Source organism: Rattus norvegicus, chromosome 13 (assembly GCF_021556685.1).
Source record: "Rattus norvegicus strain SHRSP/BbbUtx chromosome 13, alternate assembly SHRSP_T2T, whole genome shotgun sequence".
Lineage (NCBI taxonomy): Eukaryota > Metazoa > Chordata > Mammalia > Rodentia > Muridae > Rattus > Rattus norvegicus.
In genome coordinates this window covers 66045377-66070909 of record NC_141546.1, presented here as the reverse complement: position 1 = coordinate 66070909, position 25533 = coordinate 66045377, and the positions used below count along the sequence as shown (strand labels likewise).

General features: G+C 37.3%; 1 protein-coding gene across 4 annotated transcripts in view; it reads left to right on the top strand.

Annotated features, from left to right (window-relative positions):
• Swt1 (SWT1 RNA endoribonuclease homolog) overlaps positions 1-25533 on the top strand; it is a 57426-nt gene that overhangs the window by 12047 nt on the left and 19846 nt on the right. The window contains exons 6-16 of one of the 4 annotated variants that reach the window (XR_015635103.1): positions 1265-1952; positions 5619-5678; positions 8097-8235; positions 9545-9646; positions 10635-10823; positions 12538-12631; positions 16964-17109; positions 19278-19441; positions 21380-21518; positions 23510-23616; positions 23873-24021. Coding sequence is in view for 2 of the 4 variants with exons in the window: in NM_001105960.1 (NP_001099430.1) it covers positions 1265-1952; positions 5619-5678; positions 8097-8235; positions 9545-9646; positions 10635-10823; positions 12538-12631; positions 16964-17109; positions 19278-19441; positions 21380-21518; positions 23873-24021 (1870 nt within the window). In the remaining 2 variants the exon portion in view is untranslated. 4 annotated transcript variants of the gene reach the window in all.

Below are 25533 nucleotides of genomic sequence, written 5' to 3'. Positions count from 1 at the left end.
GGCTGTATCGACACCCTTGGAATTGAGGAACAGGTGTTGCTATCCATTGCTATCCATGTAGATCAGGCTGGCTTGGAACCTGCCATGTAGCCTAGGTTAGATTTCTTTTTATATTTATTTCTGTATGTGAGTGCACTGAGAGTCTTCAAATATATCAGAAAGGGGCATCAGATCCCAGATCCCATTACAGATGGTTGTGAGCTACCATGTGGTTGCTGGGAATTGAACTCAGGACCTCTGGAAGAGCAGTCAGTGCTCTTAACCACTGAGCCATCTTTCCAGCCCCTAGGTTAGATCTTGAACTCAAGATTTTCTTATCTTACCTTGAGCTACCATGATAAACATCAGGATTAAGTATTTGTTTACTTAAATTTTAATTATTTTTATATTTATTTATTTTGTGTTAGGGGTATGTATGTGTGCCTGGGTATGGTATATTTGTGGAGGAGTAGATCTTTTTCCACTATATGCTGTCTAGCTATTGAACTCAAGTTGTCAGACATGGTGGTGGCAAGTACCCTTACCCACTGAGCTACCTTGCTGGCCCAGGACAAAATACTTAAATTTTGAAAACCTTGTATTTACTTTGATTAGTACTGTTCTGCATACAGATATTTCTGGTAATATCATTACTAGAAGTTTAAGAAAAAGTTAAGTAAAAAATTCATCAATACTGTTGTATAAACGCACTCAGACACAGTATAGATTTTTATTCACTTTAGGGACTTGGTTTTGATACCTAATTATAATAAGATACATAACTATTATATTGCTAGTAGTGATCTTGGGAAGCTAATTTAGAAATCATATGGATTATCTTTATACCTTACCTGTGAGAAAATACATAATTTTCCAAATTATAGATATGACTCTAAAATTATTTTAATTAACCATCATGTGATTGCAATTAAAGATGTAAAGAATGATAGTAGATACAGGGAAATTGGTTTTCTTTAATTTCTTCATTCTTTGGATAAAAATTTCAAAGTTTATAGTTAAGGAATTTTTTGTTAATAATGGGGATAAGTATAAAAAGTAATGTATACATTAAGTTTCAGGCAGTTATGAGTACCCATGTGGGTTCTGGAAATGAAACTCAGAACTTCTTCGTGAGCAGTACAAACTCTTAAGCACTGAGCCTCCGGCCCTGTTTCTCACATTTCTAAGAAGTTTAGAATGAGCCTAGGTAACTCTAAGGTAGTGACACATTGCCACAGAATGTTCAACAAATAGAACTAACCTGAGTTTCTGTGCTGCTTTATAGATTGAATGTAGAAGTTGGCCTGCCTAAAAAGAGACCAAAATTCAGTTCTTCGACCCAAGTAGCATCATATTTAAACAGTAACCAAATTACTTTACACAGTAGTTCATCAGATGGAGCTAAAGATACTAAACTTAAAGATTGTAAATTGACAAATATTGGAAGTAAGCTTGATTATGAAATAAAAAGCCGTAGTCTTATTAAAATTACCAAAGATATGAAATCTAAAGCTGAAGACCAGACAAAGGAAAAGAATTGGCCTTCTTTACTTATTCAGAAGAAGATGAAGGAGCTCAAGAAAGAAAAAAACAATAAAGACAGTTCTGAAGAATTGGAGAAATGCACGAAAAACCAACCTCCTCAGAATTATAATTTCAGCAATATAATCAAGGAACCACTTGAATCAGGAAGAAAGAAGATCAGCTTCAAAATTCCAAAAAAATCCTCTAGTGCCCTCCAGAAGCTTGCAGAAGAAAACATCTTTAGTGTGGATTCCAGTAAGTCAAAGAGTAAGCAGGAGGGGAAGGAACACTTGCAGAGTCACCGGGTGTCATTAAGTCTGGAGAGGCACAAAACTGAAAACTTGTTTTCAGAGTCTACACATAAGCACACTGTTTGTGAGAGGAGAAGAGAGTACCATCTCGAGCACCAAGAAACAAATGGTTCAGATTCTAAGGAAAACTGTGCCCAGGTAATGTATAAAATGAAGGGTTTGGTTTTAGTACAAGTATTTAAAATACTCAGGTTTTTGTTTCTTCTGTGATTAGTGATAATCACAGAGGACTGATTCTAATTCAGTCATGCAGATACTGTATCTGTGTCCTGTATATTCTTTATCATTCCAGCTTCGTAAGGATAATATTGATACCACTTGGTTTTGGAATCATAGTATGATATCTGGGTTCTTGTGCTGTGGGACAAAGAATTGGACAGAGACAAGTAGACAAGCAAAAGGAGAGAATTAATTCAGAAAGAATGCTGTTTAGGCAGTGACATTTATTAGAAGAGACACTTCCAAGAGGGGAAGCTGGCCAGGGCAGAGATGAACTTGAGCCGTTCAACTCCTACCCGCTGCACAGAGGTGCATTTCCATGTCATTTTAGTGTGGATTTTCTGGTCTTTTTGTGAGCGCTCTGTTACATGTGGTTCTACATACAGCCTTGTGCATTGCATTATCACATTTAAATTAGAATCATATTCTACCCAGGGTATGCATGTGTATATGTACACATACATATATAGTATATGGTAATTACTATACATAGTAATAATATATAACATTATAATAGGTGCACTTTCAGAGATTGGAGTACCTGTGTGCTTGTGCCCTTGGTGAGAGCTAGCCATTCCTGGGTCTATGTGTGTGTCCGTGTCATGTTTCAGACTTCTTTTCCTACTTATTTTCCTTATATACTATCTTTGGCAAGGCTTTGTGAAACTAACTGCTGCCCTGTTCTTCAATTTCACGGCAGATGTTAAGTATTAGTAACAAAAAGGAATGTGGTTATGCAGAGAGTCAGTTCCCATAGTCCTTTGACATGAGCTCAGTAATAGTCTCTGAGGCTTTTCTACACTCAGGTAGACGAGCCTGCAGGAGTGAATTCTAACGGGCTTATTTCTTTAACAGATCACTTTCTCTGTTCTGCTGTTTAGACACTGAAAAAAAATAGCCTATAAGAGACACATGGTCTTGATTTTAGAAGACTTACTCATGTTAGGAGAGAAAGTTCTTTAAATATAATAAAGTACTCACTTAATATTGGGATGTATAATGTAAGAATAATACAACCTGGGTACACTATGACTTAAGAGAGACTGGCCAGAGAGACCAGCATTGTACTGAGAATAAAAGAATGGGTAGAGATTACTCAGGCGAAGGTGGAGTGGAGTGGAATTGGGAAGTAGAAATATTCTAGGCAGAGGACATTGCACTGTTTATATGAATAGCAGTGTATCCACTGAGATTTCTTGGTTCTAGTGTCTTGGAAGAAAGAATTGTACACTTTGATAATTACAGGAATGAAGACTGATTATTAAAAAATATAATGGTGGTCCTGAGAATGGAAGTAGGCTACAGAGCACAAGTCCAAGGCTCAAAAGCCCCGGTCCCCTGGGATTCTGACCACCTTCTCCCATATTTGTATATCACAAGCTTTTCTTGTGCATGTGTTGATCTTACATGTAACCCTGGTAGAGATGCATTTCCAGTCTTTCTGTGAGCTGCTTTCATGTACTAATCTTGATGCCTCTGTTGTGTCACAACAGGAACAGAACCCAGGCTAGAAACCTTGGGACATTCTTTCTTCCAGATTACATTGATATTTGTGAATCACTTTAATAATCTTTCTCTGATCTTTTCTATGGTGAATAAAATTATTTACCTTTAAGAGAAATTTTAGAAATTCAGATTATAACATTAGCACTTTAAAATCTGGGTGTAATAGCACACAATTGTAATCCTAGCACCAGGGAGGTGGAGGCAGGAGGTTCAGGAATTCTTAGCTATATGTGAATTCAAGACCAGCCTGGAGCTACACTAGACTTTGTCCTAAAAACAAAACAAAAACACACAGAGTCTATGGCATTGCATGCTTATATAATCCCAGTATTCTGGAGGCTGAGGCAGGATGTTGTCACAAGTTCAAGGCTAGCATGTTCTGCATTTAGCAGAAGAAAAGAGGAGACACACAGAGACAGAAAGAGAAGTATTGGATGGAAATCCAGGGTTAAATAATGAGATGATGTTACATCTGTGCTGGTTTGAATGAGAATGCCCCATAGGCGCATATATTTGCTTTGTTCCGGACTGGTGAACTGCAAGGATTAGAAAGTATTTCCTTGTTGGAGGAAGTGTGTTGCTCTAGATGGGCTTTAAGATTTCTAAAGGCCAAGCAGGCCCAATGTGTGCCTGCTGCCTGTGGATAGAATGTAGCTCTCAGCTGCTGCTCCAGTGCTATGCCTGTCTGCTTCCTGCCATGATGATTGTGAATTACCCTAGGACTCTGTAAGCAAGCCCCCAGTTACATGCTTCTTTTATAAGAGTTGACTTGTCATGGTGTTGCTTCATAGCAATAGAACAATAACTAAGACCGTCCCACAGGAAAGTCTAGCATTTTGTTTTGCATTTCGTAGTTAGAAGAGTGGCACTGAGAGGTAATCAGGGAAGCAAGATAGTCATGTTTTCTCATTAGAGTCAGTTTGACTCCAGATAAAACTGTTGACCTCATTCAGTGTATTTAATAAAGCTTGGTGAGGTGCAGCAGTAAGTAAAATGCCCACCGTTTACATTTGTAATAGGCTTAGGAAATTTCAGACAGTTAGCATAATTTCCTGCATTGTTATGTGATAGACTCATTGACCTCTCTGGAGGTAATTTGGGGGTTAGGGAGCACCAGGAAGGGCCAGTCTAAACAAGATCACAGGAACTTAGAAAGTCTAGTTAACGAGCTGTTCCCATTGTTCTGGTTTCCTTGACATTTCTTCGAAAAACCTTAAGAAATTTTAATAAATTTTAAAGTAAGAGAGAAGGAATTATAAATATTATATTAAAGTGCTGGCACAGAGTTGGAGTTTGTGAAAAGATATTTCACCCTCTTTTAGAAGACAAAACCAAGCCGCCCTCTAGCGCTCTCATTGTGTATAATACAACTCTGGTTTTTTGCCTTTTCTCTCTAGCTGTAATACAGTCCTTAGATTTCTCCAGTTGTGAGATTAGGTCACTTTAAGAAATAGCTCAGTGAACTTTAGGTCTGTGAAGCAATTAAGTGATTTCTGAATAACTTTTTCTGCCACTGAAAGCTTCTTTGTTTATCTTTATGATGGATATTCCTTAGGGTAGCATATAATTCTGTTAATGAAAGATGAGTATTTTAATGACCATAAAAGTCCTAAAGAGTGTGACTCACATTTTATGACTTGGTAGCACAGGGCTTTTCTCTCCTAGAGATGATTTTTCATATGGAGGCAGTTTTATCCCTCAGGGTATTTATTAATGTCTAGAGACATTTTTGTTTGTTGGTGTGGTGGGGGCTGACAACATGGCTCAGTGGATGGAGGCACTTGGCACCAAACCTGATGACCTGGTTTTGATCCCTGGAACCCACATAGTTGAAAGAGAAAGCTGACTTCCCCAAGTTGTCCTCCGATTTACACAAACACACACACACACACACACACACACACACACACACACACACACACACACACACACAGAGAGAGAGAGAGAGAGAGAGAGAGAGAGAGAGAGAGAGAGAGAGAGGTGGGGAGATGAGGAGAAATAACCAGTTCTGATAACTTGAGTTCAGAGAGGCTGTTATACATTATACAAGGCCTGACTCAAAACCCTTTTTCATTTCAGAGTTTTGAAACACCATGCTCTTCAGTGTCATCTGAGACTATCCAAGATACAGATGAAGAGGTTACCGATTTACTTTGATTATTTTAAAGAAATTCAAAGTTCGTTCTTTCTTTCTTTTGGGGGTGTGTGTGATGTGGAGCAGGGTCTCATTATGTAGCCCAGGCTGATTTCAGACTTGTGATCCTTCTCCTGTCTTGGCCTCACCTCCTGAATGCTGGAATATGCCAGGTATATGCCAGGGTGCCTTGCTAAGTAGTTCCTACTTTTAGTAAAATGTCTGTAAAAACCTTAGCAGTATGAACATAATGTCTATTTAAACTCCATAAAAATACTGTCCATCCTGTGGTTTATTAGGAAGTTCAGTTTGTAAGAGTTAATTAGGTCATCAAAGGCCATTTGCTGGGGCTAGGGATGTACACAGTAAAGTGCTTGTTTAGCAATATAAGGTTCTGGGTTTGATCCTAGCATTGGAAAAAAATATACCTTTACTTACCTCTTGCTTTTATTTTGGCTTAATGTTACGCTTTTGAGTGTATATACCTAGAGTTGCCAAAATGCAATGCAGCACCTACATGGTCTTTATTTTTCTACTCATGGTACTGAGTGAAGATCACAGTTCACGGTGTTTATTCTCCTACTGCTTCATTTCCTACCTAGACTCTCCTGACTTATCCTCATAAAATTATTCTGTATATTTTATGTTGTCTTAGTAATTAAAATTCACTAGCATTTTCTATTTTCTTGAGAACCTTTATTTATAATAGTTATTTATATTTTTCTGTCTTAAGAGTCAGTGCCCCTTGATGGGAGACTGTTTATGTCTGATTTAAAGAGAATATCTTCTTATTTCTTCTTTTTTTAAAAAAAATATTTATTATATATAAGTACACTGTAGCTATCTTCAGACACACCAGAAGAGGGCATCAGATCCCATTACAGATGGATGTGAGCCACCATGTGGTTGCTGGGATTTGAACTCAGGACCTCTGGATGAGCAGCCAGTGCTCTTAACCCTGAGCCATCTCCCCAGCCCTCCTTCTCTCTTCTCTCCTTCTTCTTCCTCTTCCTCCTCTTCCTCCTCCCCCTCTTCTTTCTCCTCCTCTTCTCCCTCTTCTTCTTCCTCCTCCTCTTTAATTTAAAATCTGAGACAGTTTATCAGTTTGTAACTCAGGCTGGTTTTGTTCTTGTTGTATGAAGAAGACTGGCCTTGAATTCATGATCTTGTAACCTCAGCCTTCTGGGTGCTGGAATTATAGGTGTGTACCACCATTCCCAGACTATACTTTAATTTTTTTATATCAAGATATCATAAGAGATACTTCTAAAGTGAAAGGGATCTTAAGATTTATAGTTCAGAGCCAAGGAGATGGCTTGTGGGTAAAGGTACTTGTGCGCAAGCACTCTTTTGTTCCCTGGTACAAATTAAACTTTTAAAGTGAAATATGATCAATAAATAATAAGAGATTTAGTGTTTAGTTTTTGATGGTTGATAAATAATATTAGAAATCTCAGGGGCGATGGATGAGACATTTTTGTTCTTTTAGTGGAGCTAGGGATTGAGTAGAGCGGTTCACACATGCAGGTTAAGCTTTCTGTGGTTCATCTATAGCTCCAGCTCACACTCAGTAAGAGAAAGCTGACTCAAGTACTTCGAGGTGAGAAGAGAAACGAGAATGAACTTATTTAGAGGTCTGGATAGTAGGTTTTATATAAGGAACTTCATATGACTTAGTTTAATAATATAAAATCCAGGACTGGAGAGATGGCTCAGTGGTTAAGAGCACTGACTGCTCTTCCAGAGGTCCTGAGTTCAGTTCCCAGCAACCACATGTGGTTCACAACTATTTGTAATGGGATCTGATGTCCTCTTCTGGTGTGTCTGAATACAGCTGCAGTGTACTCACATATATTAAATAAATAAATCTAAATAAATAAATAAATAAATAAATAAAATCCTTGCTGGGCCATGGTAGTACATTCCTTTAATTCCAGCACTCAGTAGGCAGAGGCAGGTGGATCTCTGAGTTCAAGGCCAGCCTGGTGTACAGAGTGAGTTCCAGGAGAGCCAGGGCTACATAGAGAAACCTTGTGTCAGGAAAACAAGAAAAAAATTCCTAAAGAAAATAGGCAAAATTTAATATTCTCTATAGATGGGTAAATTAAGTTGTTAAGGAGTAAAACAGTTTGCTTTCCTGAGACCCCAGAAAGGAACTAGTTTTAAAAGTGGTTATAGGGGCTGGGGATTTAGCTCAGTGGTAGAGCGCTTACCTAGGAAGCGCAAGGCCCTGGGTTCGGTCCCCAGCTCCGAAAAAAAAGAACCAAAAAAAAAAAAAAAAAAAAAAGTGGTTATAAATAAGTCCATATTTTACTGTGTTGTCTGTGTTTCTGTAAGGTGTTATTGTGTTGTATTGCTTCTTTTCTTATTAAATATCTGCAGTAAGTAACTCAGATACTTCACTGGAGTCTTTTACAATTTAGATGCAGATAGTGGAAGAGCTTCATGCTGCACGCGTGGGGAAAAGTGTGGACTTACCTGCAGGTCCACCATCTGGGGAGCTAATGAGTATGGAAATTGACTTGGTGGAGGATGATGTGCATTCTTCTGCTGATATACTCTGTATGTTAATTTTTATGATCTATGCCTTCTAATAATTGATGTGTCAGTATTCAGAGTTTATAGTGTACAGATGAAAATGTTAAAATGTGCTTATTTAAGTCATAATGGTGTGTCTCTTATCTTGTTAGACCATCAGACACTTTCTCTTTCCCAAGAAGTAATAAAGTTATGCACTGTCTTTTATAACTTTTAGTTCTTTTAATCTCTAAAGCACTGACCAGATAGACAGTTTGCTTAAAGTTATTGTTTTCATAGTTTCCTTGTTGATATCATTAAGTTTTGGTTATTTTAACTACTGGGAACTGGTGATAGCAATCAAAGCATTGGGCATGGTGGTGTATAACTTTTGTCCCAGTACTTGGCAGGTTTAGTCAGGAGGATTAACAGTCTAAGACCATGTTGGACGATGACATAGAGTTCCAGGACAGCCTGTTCTATGTGGTCTTATATAGTCCTTGTCTCAAAATAAGTAAAAATAAATAAATAGATAGATAGATAGATAGATAGGTAAATAAATAGATAAATAAGGAAGATTAATAGTCTATGTTGAATTCTCTGTAAAAATTATAGTTCTATCTTTTGTCCATATTTAAAATACTCATATTTTACAAATTTCCAAGCATTTTCCTATATAATTTGGTAGGAAATAACTAGATCTACACATGGGTCCTATGAAATAATGCTCCTATTTTTATATATTTTCTTTCCTTTATACATATTTAGTTTTTCAATGATATGTTATTGAAGATATAATAAAATTAATTTTATACTTTTTGAGTGCATAACTACCAGGGATGCAGGGCAGGGTTTAGAACCATATTACTGCTGAGCAGGTCAATTTGTGATTAAAATATATCACCAGACAATTTATGATAGTTTACTGGTGTGGGAATGTATGATAACTTTTTTTTTCCCTTAAGAATTACAGTAACATGAATCTTGTAGTCCTGTTTAAAGGACTTCTTCCTATGGGTAGGTCTATAGGCTTTGCTGTTGTTTGTTCCTGCATTTCTGCCTCACCAGGCCTTACTCTCTCTGACCTAGACAAGTCCTTCTCCCCTGCCCAGTCTCCCCAGCTTAAACAAAGCTGTGGGTTTCCTCAGGGAACCCTTGACTGGAATTTACATGGCAGCAAGTGATGGGCCAGTTAGGCAGCAGCTTGAGAATCCTATTATTGATTCTCTTCTAACAGTAAGCTTACAAGACAGGTTGTAAATTTAAAAGAATTATCTGTACTTCTGTGATACCAAATGTAGTCATAATTTATTACTATCAGGTGTGGTGAAATACTAACTCTTCTCTTCTCTAGCAAATACTGCCTCAGACAAAAAGCTTCTAATTGTTATTGACACAAATATTCTGATGAATCATCTCAAATTTGTTAGAATTTTGAAGACGACAGAAATACCAGGTATTTATAAACTGTTCACAGATTCTGATTTTCTTTTTTGAGTTGATAACTTTATATTAACACAGTTGGTTTTCTCACAGTCATACTCTAGCATCTGAAGTTTTTAAGAAGATACCTTTAATAATGGAATGTTGAAATCTAGAACACACTTTTAGATGGCACTTACTATATTTTATAATTGCTTATTGTGAAATAGTTTGCATTGTAAATTTTGATTATAAGAGCCATGTCTGGGGCTGGGGATTTAGCTCAGTGGTAGAGCGCTTACCTAGGAAGCGCAAGGCCCTGGGTTCGGTCCCCAGCTCCGAAAAAAAAGAACCAAAAAAAAAAAAAAAAAAAAGCCATGTCTGCCAAATTCATTCTTTTTGTTATCTGATAATTTTTAATGTTTAGATTCTTAGCATTCTTTTGGCTTTTAGATCCTTTTTATAAAAAGATTTATTTATTTATTTATTTATTTATTTATTTATTTATTATATATAAATACACTGTAGCTGTCTTCAGACACACCAGAAGAAGCCATCAGATCCCATTACAGATGGTTGTGAGCCACCATGTGGTTGCTGGGGTTTTAACTCATGACCTTTGGAAGAGCAGCCAGTTCTTTTATCTGCTGAGCATCTGTCCAATCCTAGATCCTCTTTAAATTCCATATTTTAGTTATATAATTTATTTGTGTTATTTGTGTTTTGTGTTTTGTGTGTGTGTGTGTGTGTGTGTGTGTGTGTGTGTGTGTGTAAATATGTACATGCCACAGGATGTGTGTGTTAGTTAGAAAACAACTCATAGACAACTTACAGAGTCTCTTTCTCCTACCACCGTGTGAGTCATCAGGCTTGGCAGCAAATGCACTTGCCCACCAAGGCATCTCCGTGGCCTGGTGACTGTACTTTCAAACTTTGACTTCTACAGAAACTTGTTTAGTAACTCAATACATGTTAGATTCTAAAAAAAAAAAAAAAAATAAATAAATCTTTCTACTTTTTAGGATTTGACACACTTGTGTTAATAATTCCCTGGGTGGTTATGCAAGAGCTCGATCGTATGAAGGCAGGAAAATTACTAAAACATGTCCAGCATAAAGCTGTACCTGCAATTCATTTTATCAACGACAGCCTCAAAAGTCAAGATAGAAAGCTATGGGGTCAGTCATTACAGCTGGCCTCCCAAAAACTTTGTGAGTATTGTGTGTTGTGGGCATGCCTTGATAAAGATTTGTTTGTGTGCTTACTTATTTTTGGAAGAAAGGGATTTAAAAATTAAGCGTGTGGGTCTAGATTGTGGAATGAAAAGAATGTTGTAATTTATGGGTGGTTTTGGGAATCCTTGGTCCTGTTTTATTGTGTTTCCTATACTTTCTCAGGCTGCATATGCTAGTGTTTCTCAGGGTGATGATACAGTTTTGGTCATATTTGGCTATGCTATAGAACTCTTGGATCCCCATCTCTCTCTCTTTGTAATGATTTACATTTCCATTCGATTGCTTCTTCTCCCTCTTCTCCCTTTTAACCTTTTTTCTTCTCTTGTCCCTCTCCTATCTTCTCTCCTCAGACCCTTCCCTCCTTTTCTGCCTTTTGTGTGTTTTCTGCAAAGGGGCCATGTTTGTCTTTTTGTTCCCCTTGCACTTCTCTAATTGCAGTGTTTTAGAAATTAAGAAAAAGAAGGCACAAGAAATTTAGTTACACACCTTGTAAACTGAGAACATCTCAAGCAGAATGCAATTATATATTCATAATATTTGAGTGGTGAGTTGAAACTAAAATTCATAGCTTTTGCTTTCTAGTCAGATTTTTAGCACTCAGATCACATTTCTGTCAGAGTTATTTAGACATTGTTTTGCATCTTCATTTTATTTAGTGAGTTTTCTGCCTTTAGATACATTTAAAAAAATAAATGCTAAGACAAGTTTTAGTTTTAAAACAAAATTGAGCAGAAGGTATGGAAATTTTTCTTACCCTTTCTATTCCCATACATAATAATTCTCTTATAATCAATATCTCCACCGGAAAAAGAAATATATTATAGGCAGATATGGTGGCACATGCCTTTAATCCTAACAATTAAGAGGCAGAGGCAGGCAGATCTTTGTGTGTTTGAGGCCAACTTGCTCCACATAGTAAGTTCCAGGATAGCTAAGTCTACAGAGAGACGCTGTCTCAGAAAAACAAGAAGGAAAAAAGGCATTAAAATCAGTGAGCCCGGGCTGGAGAGATGGCTCAGTGGTTAAGAGTACCGACTGCTCTTCCCAAGGTCCTGAGTTCAAATCCCAGCAACCACATGGTGGCTCACAACCATCTGAAATGAGTCTGATGCCCTCTTCTGGTATGTCTGAAGATAGCGACAGTGTAATCATAATATATAATAAATAAATAAAATGTTTAAAAAAAAAAATCAGTGAGCCCACCTTGATGTGTCATCTTTAACTAGTTTACATTATATGGGTTTGGAGAACTCTATAGTGACATGCATGTATCTATCACCAGAGTAGCTGCATTGCCTCAAAACATAGATATTTTTAATTTGTAAATATGCCTACAGTAACCAGGTGACATCAGATTTATTTTCTATATTTGTGTGGGTGTATTTTTATGATGTGCATGTACACATGCGCATGCACACATGCACCCACCCCTCTGAGGGTGACTGAGAAAGCCAGAGGTTGATGTTTGGTGTCTTCTTGAAGCAGGCACTTACTGACTGAGCTATTGTCCCAGCCTACCCTGTTGCCACCCCAGCTTTTTTCCCCATTGCCTGGGTCTCACTCTAGTCCAGGTTAGCCTTGATTTTGTAGCAATCTTCCTGTCTCAGTCTCTTGAAAACAGGAATTGCAAGCATGAGTTCTATCTAGATTTCTAGTGCACTTACTAATAGTTGCTTTGCTACATTTGCAGATGGATTGAGTGATGAGAACAATGATGATCGAGTATTAAAGTGCTGTCTTCAGTACCAGGAATTATTCCCATGTTCTCTTGTTATTCTGTGCACGTGAGTTTCATGGTCATTTTGCTTTTTGAAAATAATACCTTATGGCAAAGAATTTTTAGAAATTATATTTACTGACTCAGTGATCAAATAATTATTTTGTAAATCTATTACTAATCATACTCAGCTATTTTTTTATGATATATGATTCCAGAGGAATGTGATACTAAATAGGTGAAATTTTATTTTAGTTTAATTTATATGCTATTCAGAATACTTTTGAGAGAGGAAGGGTAAAATTGGTATCAAAGTCTTAAAGAGTTTTTTAGTTGTATGAGGTAAGAAGTTGATGATTCATATACAAATGGAGGGTAGCTTATGTTTTATTATATCACGGGTACATTTTTTGCAGTAAATTTGGACTAGAATCTTAGGCCTTTCAGTTGTCGGTTATATGAATCTGCAGCTTTCCTAACGTAGCTTTCCTGTGTTTAATAAACAGTAGAATTGTGCTACATACAGTTTGTCAGGTAGCATATGTAATGGATTAGGGTGGTACCTAGCACATGGTCATATTTTTGTTTAACTGAGACAGGGTTTCTTGTAGTCATGTATTCCTGGTTGGTCTAGATTTTTGTTTGTTTGTTTTTGCTTTTTGTTTCACAGAAACTGGGTTTCTCTGTGTAGTCTTAGTGTTCTGGGACTGGTTTTATAGACCAGACTGGCCAGGCTCTGCCTCCGGAGTGTTGGGATTAAAGGCCTGTGCCACAATCTCCTGACAAGAACTCTTATGTGGAGCAGGCTGGCATCAAACTCACAAAAAGCCAGCTGAGTAGTCCTGTGCCCTGAGTGGTGGAATATAGGCGTGTGCTGCCACACTCAATGTGACTTTTCTTGACGTGAAGATAATGTATAATGTATAAGTCATCTATCCGTATCCTATTGTGAGGATATGTCTATTTGGCCGTCTGGATAATGATGTTACAGTTACCAGTTGTTGATGGTACTAATAGGAAAAACTTCTGCACCATAGTGTATTATGCATTCTTTTCTTTGAAGATTTGGAAAAGAAGTTTTATTTAAAGGAGAAAGTAAGTGAGAAGGCAGACCCCTGGTGAAAGGAGGGAGGGGATCTGGAATCAGAATGCAGTAGTGTGGATTCTTTTAAGTGTTTTACTTAGATTTATTATCTTAAAGCAGCTAACAGCCTCGGTTATTACCTCTAGTTCATGTGATTCTTCAAAGCTCCAGGCTAATTTGATTGAAATCAGGCATCATTAGAAAAAAAAAAAGCTCTTGGTTTCTCTTAACCTGTTCTTTAAGTGAATGAAAAGTACATTTTATCCGTTTCCAGAGCCCTGTGCAGAGCCTTGTCGACATTATGTTCTTACATACTTCAGTAACCTTGTTCTGTTGGGTCTCTGTTATCTCCCTGCCACTTCCCCACATTTAAATACACTTTTTTTCTACTTTTGATACTATCATACTTTCTACTTCCACACCTGCTGCCCATATTCTTCTAAATTAAAATGGTGCATCCTCATTTTTAAAAAAAGATTTACATTATGGGGAGTCCCATCAGTGTTGGGAGTGAAGAAGGATAAACCCCTGAGGCTTGGAATGTAGTTGAGTAACAGAGCACTTACAAGCACCCGAGAGGCCCTAGACTCAATTCCTTTTTCCAGAAGGGAAGGAGGAATGAAATCCTAATATAGCTATAGCAGTTAGTAGGAATCTGCTCTTTCTGGCCTCGAAATCTTTATTCACTCCCTATCTAGCTTGATTATTTTTACATAGATTTTTGTTTTGAGGAAAAATGTACTTACATTGCAATGCACAAATATTTAATAACTCAGCATTATCAAATTAACAGTGGTATATAGTTCATATTTCACTTCATATATAAAACATTCCATCATCCCAGAAAGTACTGTTATGACTTTCTTTGCTTACCTTCCCCCACCCCCCCTTGTTTCTTAAGATGAAGTTTAGGAGCTGGAGAGAAGTCAGCCGCTAAGTGCACTGCTCTCTCTCCCAGGTGATCTGAGTTTGCTTTGCAGCCTGATGCTGGCAGCATACACCTACCTACAACCTCAGCTCCAGGGAGTCTGACAGCCTCTTCTGGCCTTGTGGGTACCTGTGCACAGGATGCATGCACGCATGAGCAAACATATGCAAATACTGAAGGAAAATAAAAGGCATCATATAAAAATTGTGGACTGCATCAGTGCTTAAAGAGAAGTTTATAGAAGTTTCAAATAAATAAAAAAGTTCTACTTTTGTATTTTTTTTTTCTCTTTTCTTTCTTTTTCTGGAGCTGGGGACCGAACCCAGGGCCTTGCCCTTGCTAGGCAAGCGCTCTACCACTGAGCTAAATCCCCAACTCCTACTTTTGTAATTTTAATTATGGATATGTGCATATGTCTATGTTGGGTGTGTGCACATGAGTGCAGGTGCCCTCAGAGGCCAGGAGCATCTGGTACTGTGAGCAGCAGGAAGCACTCTTTTTTTTTTTTTTTCATCTTTATTAACTTGAGTATTTCTTATTTACATTTCCATTGTTATTCCCCTTCCCTGTTTCCAGGCCAACATCCCCTTAACTCCTACCCCTCCCCTTCCTTATGGGTGTTCCCCTCGCCATCCTCCCCCCATTACCTCCCCAACAATCACATTCACTGGGGGTTCAGTCTTGGCAGGACCAAGGGCTTCCCCTTCCACTGGTGCTCTTACTAGGATATTCATTGCTACCTATGAGGTCAGAGTCCAGGGTCAGTCCATGTATAGTCTTTAGGTAGTGGCTTAGTCCCTGGAAGCTCTGGTTGCTTGGCATTGTTGTTCATATGGGGTCTCGAGCCCCTTCGAGCTCTTCCAGTTCTTTCTCTGATTCCTTCAACGGGGGTCCTGTTCTCAGTAAAGTGGTTTGCTGTTGGCATTCGCCTATGTATTTGCTGTATTCTGGCTGTGTCTCTCAGGAGAGATCTACATCCGGTTCCTGTCAGCCTGCACTTCTTTGCTTCATCCATCTTATCTAGTTTGGTGGCTGCATATGTATGGGCCACATGTGGGGCAGGCTCTGAATGGGTGTTCCTTCTGCCTCTGTTCTAAACTTTGCCTCCCTATTCCCAGCCAAGGGTATTCTTGTTCCCCTTTTAAAGAAGGAGTGAAGCATTCCCATTTTGGTCATCCTTCTTGAGTTTCATGTGTTCTGTGCATCTAGAGTAATTCAAGCATTTGGGCTAATAGCCACTTATCAATGAGAGCATACCATGTGTGTGTTTCTGTGATTGGGTTACATCACTCAGGATGATATTTTCCAGTTCCATCCATTTGCCTATGAATTTCATAAAGTCATTGTTTTTGATAGCTGAGTAATATTCCATTGTGTAGATATACCACATTTTCTGTATTCATTCCTCTGTTGAAGGGCATCTGGGTTCTTTCCAGCTTCTGGCTATTATAAATAAGGCTGCTATGAACATAGTGGAGCATGTGTCTTTGTTATATGTTGGGGCATCTTTTGGGTATATGCCCAAGAGAGGTATAGCTGGGTCCTCAGGTAGTTCAATGTCCAATTTTCTGAGGAACCTCCAGACTGATTTCCAGAAAAACCAGTCTCCAAACCCACCAATGGAGGAGTGTTCCTCTTTCTCCGCATCCTCGCCAGCATTTGCTGTCACCTGAGTTTTTGATCTTAGCCATTCTGACTGGTGTGAGGTGGTATCTCAGGGTTGTTTTGATTTGCATTTCCCTTATGACTAAAGATGTTGAATATTTAGGTGTTTCTCAGCCATTTGGCATTCCTCAGCTGTGAATTCTTTGTTTAGCTCTGAACCCCATTTTTTTTTTTTTTTTGGTTCTTTTTTTCGGAGCTGGGGACCGAACCCAGGGCCTTGCGCTTCCTAGGCAAGCGCTCTACCACTGAGCTAAATCCCCAACCCCAGAACCCCATTTTTTAATAGGGTTATTTGTCTCCCTGCGGTCTAACTTCGTGAGTTCTTTGTATATTTTGGATATAAGCCCTCTATCTGTTGTAGGATTGGTAAAGATCTTTTCCCAATCTGTTGGTTGTCGTTTTGTCCTAACAACAGTGTCCTTTGCTTTGCAGTTTTATGAGATCCCATTTGTCGATTCTTAATCTTAGAGCATAAGCCATTGGTGTTTTGTTCTGGAAATTTTCTCCAGTGCCCATGTATTCGAGATGAGCAGGAAGCACTCTTAACCTGGAGAGTGACTTCTCCAATCCCATATAAACGTTTTTATCAAGTTCATTTCTAGACTTTTTAACCATTCTAATGTTTCTATTGATAATTAGTCATCAATCTTGGCCTGTGTGTTTGTATTGACATATAGTTGATCTTCTAAAATGTTTTTATTTTCTCCTAACCCCATCTTTAGGGATGATAGAAATTTAAGAAGTAAAGGCCTAATAAGTGGTGTAAAATCACTCAGTAAAGAAGAGCTGGATACAGAGATATTAAATTTAACTCTGAACACAGATTTGTGTCATCAGCCTTATATTTCTAAGCAACAGTTGAAAGCAGGTAATATTTTTACCCTGATTAATTGGGTATGTCTTATGCCCTAATATTTTGGTAACATTTGAAACTAATAACAAATTTTCATCTTGTACATTAGAATAATAAGTTTAGAACACTTGCTTATGTATATTAAATGAATACAAGTAAGTAGGGGGAGGGGTTCTGTGAGACTATGTAGCTCTGGCTGTCTGGAACTGGCTCTGTAGACTATACTGGCCAGGAACTCAAAGGAATCTCTCTGCCTGCCTCTGCCTTCTGAGTGTGGGATCAAAGACCTGCACTAGCACCACTAGGCTGGAAATAGTCTCTTCAAGTGGAACTTACTAATGCTTTTGTAAATGAGTTTCATATTCCTAACCCCCAATTAATATAGAAAGAGCAAATATCATAGAACTCTAGTAGTTTTTTTTTTATTTAAACTAAAGAAATATAAGGGCAGTGCTGCTTTCTTACTAGAATAGTCTATTCTGTGACTTGATATTTGATGGACTGTTACATTGCACGGCACTATTTATAAATGTATTCTAACTTTCCCATCTGTGAGAAGAAGACTTCCCTTCAGTGCTTAGGAGTACCAAAGTTCAATTTCCAGCGCTCACATTTGTCACAACCATGTAGAATTCTAGCTTCAGAGATCTTTCTACCTTTTCTGGCCTCTTCTTTATGGGGAAAGAAATTGTTGAGGTTTTTTGCATTAGATATACTTTTATAGGTAATTGTATAAATATTAATGCTTCCTTCGCTTTTTGGGAATATCTTTGTTATGATATTCAGAATGGTTTTGGGGAGGAATTACATGATATTTTATTTATTTTTTTTAAGAGTAAACTTTTAGTTTGCTTATTATATTATGGTCATCCTAAACCTTAGCTGGTATTTGTAGAGAGAAAAATCACTTAATATTTGAATTTTGCCGTAAGAAAATTGCAGTTATTTTTAGATATAAAAGTATAATATTAATGAAATGGTAACAACTGAGTTAATAAAAGCCTATTTTGAAAGAGGATGGCATGAATGTAGATAAGCCAGAAACTTTGGTAATTTTAAAATATTTATTGATAATGGATTGAAATAATGTTCTGTTTTGGGAAAGAACACCGATTTTGGTACAACTGCTAGGTATTTAAAAAACAAACAGAAAACAAGACATTCTTATAATTCTTCTGTTTGAAAATAATAAAATTCATCTCAGCACTGAGAAAGGGAGTGAACACAAAGTCCCTCCCCTAACCAAGAAACTATTTGTGATTGATAACCTGCTGGAAAAGAGAAAATCAGTTTTCTCCAATTGAGTCTCACTGGATCTATCGACTAGAGTCCAGGAGTAGTTGGCTAACACAAAATGGACTCTCTTTCTTTCCTTCTTTTATGGGCTTTTTGTTTGATTGTTTCATTTTGGAATTTTTTTCTTTTTTTTTTTAAAGATTTATTTATTTTTTTTTTTTAATTTTTTTATTTTTTTCTTCGGAGCTGGGGACCGAACCCAGGGCCTTGTACTCACTAGGCAAGCGCTCTACCGCTGAGCTAAATCCCCAACCCATTTATTTTCTTTATTTGTATGAGTACACTGCTGTTGTCTTCAGACACACCAGAAGAAGGTATTGGATCCCATTACAGATGGTTGTGAACCACCACGTGGTTACTGGGAATTGAACTTAGGACCTCTTAAAGAACAGTCAGTCAGTGCTCTTAACCTCTGAATCATCTGTCCAACCTTTATTTTGATTAAAAACAGTACCTTAATGTTAAGAGATGAGCAATATAAAATGAAACCACTTGCTTCACACACACAAGAAGAAAATAATAAGACTGAATTTAGTTAAAATAACATATTTTCCCTTCATATTTCTATTTGAGTAAATAAACATTTTAGGGTGTTTGTTTGTTTTGGTAAATAAAAACTCTAAGTGTGGACTGAGAATGTAGCTTACTGGCAAAGTACTTTCCTAGAACTGGCATCTCCTCCTTCAGTTTGATCCTGGTCTCACACAAACCTGGCATGGCAGTGCATGGTTGTAATTCTAGCGTTGGGAAGTGTGGACCCCAAGGTCCAGGTCATCCTCAGTGATACTGTAACTTTGAAACTTGCATGTACTGCCTGAAATCTTGCCCCCCAAACAAAACCAAAGATAACCTCCTCTTTTAGTAACACTGGAAACTTTGTTTTACAGAAGTACCACCTACAGAAGAGACTTCTAAGGAAGAATCTACAAATTCTGGACTGTCCATTCTACTTGAACGCATTATATGTGACCTTGAAAAATGTCTCGGAACAGCTTTATCTTCAATATTAGAAACAGAAATGAAAATTGCTTTTGGAAATCTTTGGATGGAGGTATCTATTTAGCTGTATTAGATGAGATTTCTTTCTCTTATTGATGATTTGTTATTTTAGAAGGTATTTGTAAATTAAAAAGCTTTACAGTAATCCATATCTCACATTTTCTCTAAATTTTATAACTTAGAAATTTTTAAATTGGCTTTATATATTTTGTGTTTGTGTATGCATGTGCATAAGTGTATATGTGTACAAGCATGCGTTTGTCATGGTGCTCCTGTGGAAATCAGGACAAGTTGGCAGAAATTGGTTCCCTTTTTCTATCATGTGGGTCCTCTGGATTAAACCCAGGTTGTCAGGCTTGGTAGCAAATGCCTTGATATGCTGAACCATCTTGCCTGCCTTTTGATAATTATATGAACATTTCTTAAAGGTTAGGACTATACAGTATTTATTTACTTTGAATAGAGCAAAAGTAGATATATTTAGGAAAAAAATGAAGAAAAGGAGGTACTTTATGTGAAGAGTGTGTTTTTTTTTTGAAGAGTGTGTTTTTAAATTAATAGTTATTTTTTCTTTTGAATTAGCTAGTAGTTGTTGTGCATATACTATGAATATTTATACACTGATGTCATAGAATCCCTAAATGTCTCTCACAGGGGCAAGGGATGTAGCTCAGGTGGTAGAATGGCTGCCTAGCATGCATGGAGCTACAGGGTTTATTGCAGTGCCACATAAACCGTGTGTAGTGGCTTATGCTTAGAGTCCTAGGAGTGAAGGTGGAGGAAAGAGGACCCAGAGCTCAGGGTCATCCCTGGTTATGTTGCAGCTTGAGATACAAGAGAGCTTGTTTCCAATAAAATAAAATACGCAGTCAATACTTGTTCAGCTTAATTCAGTCAAAATGTTTGGTAAAATGTCTGTATATTTGACTTATGTCATATAAATATGAGAGTAAAACATTATAAGAAGACATTTTGAATTTTGAATTTCTTTAACTTAATGCCTTTTCTACATTTAAATGAAACACCAAATATAGCAAGCATGATTTTTTTTTCTTAGTTTATTGTTTGTTTCAAATTCATATTTATAGCTAGGAGAAATGTTACAGCCCATTAATTGTAGCTGAGGTATTTATTCCATCTATTCAACAAGATTCTAAACTTGCCAGTGTGATATATCTGCTGCCTAATGATCAAATGCTGATCCAAAAATAATAAAGAATAATAAAAAGGATCTTGGAAGATTGATATAAATTGGACATTTCATATAAATATGAATAATTCAGAAAAAGGCATTGACATCTTCCTGTATTATCTATAAATATCTATATTTATAAGTATATCTGTATCAATTGTCTATAATTATGTCTTTGTAAATGTAGCAAATTATAGTACCATTTGATTATTTTTTTCTATATACATTTCCCTCTGGTAGTAAGAAGTATTTAGGTTATTTTGATTATGAAAAGGACCATATAGAAAAGTAGATTGAAAAGCTAGAGTGGTTACTACATGGTTAATAGCATGTAGTTAATAGCATTGTTGTTCTTGCAAAGGAGCAAGGTTCAGGTCCCAGTGTCCACATGGCCACCCATAACTGTAACCCCAATTCCAGGGAATCTGATGTTTTCTTCTGACCTCTGAGGGGACCAGGGACACACATGGTACACAAACATATATGCAGAAAAACTTACACACATTTTAAAAAGCATTAATTTGAGAAAAGGTAGGTTGAGGTAACTTTCTAGTTTAAAACTATGCTACTTCACTAATTAGAGTTTGCTTTTTTTGTGTACTAAAAGTTAAAAATATTTATAAAATCAGTCTGTAATATAGACTTACAGTTTAAAATTGTGATTAGTACTTCTTAATTTAAAAATAGTCTGATTAGTTATATTTTTGTTAGGAAGAGGAGGTATAGAAGTTCCTGCCTTGGCATGTTTTCATAATAGGTAAATAAATCAGTAGATAATGGTCCTGTAATGTTTTCTAGGTGCTGTATTTGAAACCACCATGGACTCTAATAAATCTATTACAGTGCTTTAAAAAGCATTGGCTGGCTGTATTTGGATTAGTTATGGAAAATAACTTGCTTGTAACTATTGAGAGCCTATATGACAATCTCTCCAAAGGTATGAGTCTTGTCTTTTCTTTCACAATAGTTGGTTAAGGTACTAGTGTGTGGCACATGCTTGTAGTCCTCACACTTGGGAGGTGGAGACAAGAGGATCAGGAGTTCAAGGTATACTTCTATTTATAGTGAGTGCAAGACCAGCCTAAACTACTTTTGGACTCTGTAAAAAACAGACAAACAAACAAAGAAACAACCAAAAATGTGCTGAAAAGATGGCTCAGTAGGTAAAGTACTTGCTATATAAGCATAATGACACTGTTCAGATCCTCAGAGCCCAGAAAAGACTGGGTGTGGCGGTTGCTTTAATCTGTTGCTTGGGAGCTGGAGATCATTAGATTTCAGGGCCAGCTAGTTAAGCTAGAGCTCCAAGTTTGTTGATAAAAATAAAGTAGAGAAAAACAACTGAGGAATACTTCAGGGTGTCAAGTACATGCATGCATAGGCATCTCACAACATACACATGTGCACATGCATGCAGTGTGTGTGCACACACACTCACATGCAAACATTAAAAAGGCTGGGGAGATGTCCAGTCAGTAAAATGCTTGCAAAACAAGAATGAAGAACTTCGTCCAGCACCCATTTGAAAAAGCCAGGTGTGGTAGTTTGTGCCCATGATCTCATGCTGGGGAGGCCAAGACAGAATCCCAGTGCTCTTAACCATTGAGCCATCTCTCCGGCCCAAAATGTTTTTCTAAAAAATATTTTATTATTTTTATGGATATTTTGCCTGGTCATTCTGTACACATGCATGGATGCCAGAAGAGGGCACCAGATCCCCTGGAACTAGAATCAGGAGTTGCTGACCACAATACAAGTGCTGAGAATCAAATTCTCGTCCTTCACAAGTACAAGTACTCTTAACAGCTGAACCATCTCTCCAGCCTTTAAAAATTATTTTAAAATTTTTACTTGACTCTTCAGAATCTCATGAGCAAATTCTTCTATGTGATACCCAGGGATGCTTTATTCATTTTTAACTCACTTTGCAAGGAAAGCCATGTTCAAGTATAAATATAGTAGTTTCTAGAGGTGAGTGTATAGGTCAGTCAGTGAAGTACTTCCACATACTCATAAGGCCCTGAGTTCAATCCTTAGAACTCCTGTAAGAAAGCTAGGTGCAGTAGTGGTATGTATTTGTATACAAGGCTAGGAGAGAGGACCATGGATCTCTGGGGATTGCTGGCTAGCTAGCCTAACCTACTTAGGCAAGCCCCAGGCCAGTGAGGGACCTGATTTAAAAGCACCTGTGAGGGCTGGAGAGCTGGCTCAGCTGTTCAAGGCTAGGCTCACAACCAAATATATAAAAGCACCTGTGAGGAAAAACACCTGAGGTTGGTGTGCGTGCGTGCGTGCGTGCGTGCGTGCGTGCGTGCGTGCGTGCGTGCGTGCCTGTCTGTCTGTCTGTCTGTGCTTGTGAGTGTCTCTCTGTGTGTGTCTGTCTGTGTGAGTGTTTGTGCTTGTGAGTGTCTGTGTGTCTGTCTGTGGAAAAAAAAACCTCCAAAACCATGAATGTTAAAACAGAAGCAAAGCAAACATGAACATATGATGCTTTTGCCTTTGGAAGCAGCCCTATCATTATGTTTTAACGATGGAAAGATATATCTTTTCTTTCATTTGTTTTGTGATAGTAGACATTTACTTTGTTTTGTTTTCAAATGTGTTTTGTTTCACTGTGTAGACAAGTCTGGTCTTGAACTCGTAGTGATTTCCCTGCCTCCGCATCTGGAGTAAAGGAGTTGTAGGCATGTACCACTGCTTTTTAAAATCACTTTCAGACCTTTGAAATGATTGTCACCAGTAACTTGGGAATTAGGGGGAAGTATTTTAGCCTCTTGGGAGAAAGCTGTTATGGTATGTTATCTTACTCTACAAATTTTAGCTTCTTTTGTTTCTTATTGTTGTCCAAAGTCTTTGATTATTAGCTAAACTCTTGTGTACAAAGAAATAACATACCATTTTCAATAAATCTTGTTTTACATGTGATAGAATTTCAAGTTGCTACATGATAGTTGTTGGACCATGGCAGGAGCCACATCTGACGTACATGCTTGCCTCTGACATGTGATTTACTCCTTCATAATAGTCCTCTGAATGTGAGACAATTTCAGCTTTGAAAACTCTGTGCTTGGGCTTTTTGTTTTGTGATTAATCCTTTTTTACTAAAGAATGTCTATGAATAAATGTGTTCAATTATTGCTTTCTATACCAGAGAGACATATTAGTTTTGACATGCATATGTAAATGTCTACTCTGTTTAAATTGTAAAATTAATACTCGATGAATGTTTGAACTGATTGTTGTGTTATATGCCTGTTCTTTCATTTTTTTTCTTAATTTTCCTCTTATCAGCAAATAAAGCAGTGGATTTTACAACAGTGAAATTCTTGCTTCAGGATTCTAAAAGTTTGTTACATGCCTTCAGTACAAGGTCAAATTATGATGGAATTCTTCCCCAGACCTTTGCTCAAGTAAACAAACTACTACAAGTACTCGCAGAGGTGAGATATCCATAGACTGCTGTTTAGAGTAGCTTATCTCCAAACATGAATTTAGTGGTCAAACATAAAGGGATTCTGTCACCTTGACTTACTCTAGTATTCTAAGGCATTGAGTAAATACCAAGTACATTGAAATATAGGCAAGTCTTAGAGGTTATGGAACATACACCTTCTATAGAAGTTGTGTCACAATAGTTGAAGTATTTATTTATTTATTCAATTATTTTTTGAGATAGAATTTGTGTATGTAGTTCACCTAGTCTCAAATGTATGTTTTTTTTTTCTTTTTGGGACTTTGTAGTATAGAGATTATGGATATACCACTATACACTTTAGGTTTTATTTTCTTCTTGTTGAATTTTTTATTATTTCATTTATGGACAAGAGAAGGTTGTACACACAAAAACGAGGGGCTGGAGAGATGGCTTAGCATTTGTTGCTCTTGCAGAAGATGCAGTTTCAGTTCTCAGCATTCACATGGTGGCTTACAACCATCCCTAACTTCAGTTCCAGGGGTTTTGACATCGTCTTCTGACCTCTTCAGGTACCAGACATGTACCTGGTACACATATATGCGTGCAGTCAAAACATTCATACACATAAAATAATTTAAAAGAACAAAAAGTAAGTTTCTTGGATTTTTTTTTCTTGAGACAGGGTTTCATGTAGCCTAGGCTAGCCTCAGATTTGCTATGTAGCCAAGGATAATGTTAAGTTCTTGATCCTCTTACCTTAGCTCCTGAAAACTGGGATTATGACGGAATACTATCATTCCTGTTTCTGAAGTGCTGGTTATCTAACCCAGAGTGTCTGCTAACTGAGACACATACTGAACCCTAACATATATTTTACTGTGAATTGTTTGTATAATTCATTTAGATTGGATACATTTTTTTTAAGATTTATTTTGTATGTATATGAGTACACTGTAGCTGTCTTCAGACACACCAGAAGAGGGCATCGGATCCCATTACAGATGGCTGTGAGCCACCATGTGGTTGCTGGGATTTGAACTCAGGACCCCTGGAAGAGCAGTCAGTGCTCTTAACCCTGAGCCATCTCTCCAGCCCTTGATACATGTCTTAAATATTTATTATGTCTCTAACTTAAACAATACATTTTTCCAAAATAATATATCTTAATAGAACTTGAAAATATTACATGTAATTAGTTTTGACTAATTAGGTATTCTAATTTATTAAGAATATTCATTAAGAATAATTTATTGAGAATATTTGTTTCTGAGAAGCCCAAGCTGAAACAGTTCATTAGCCCCATTTAAGCTATCTAAAAGGGGTGGAAGGAGGGAAAGGGTAAAAAATCATGTCTTGTTAGCTTTCCAGACACCAGAAACATCTGATGAACCGCTACATTAGAGTAATTCAAAGCCATTTTGTTGTTGAGTTTTAGATTTTACTTGTTCAGGACCCTGACCTGTGGGGTTTTTGTTGCTGTTTTGTTTTTTGCCTCTAGTACTTTAAATTCTTTGACTCTTTAAACTACCCCTATTTG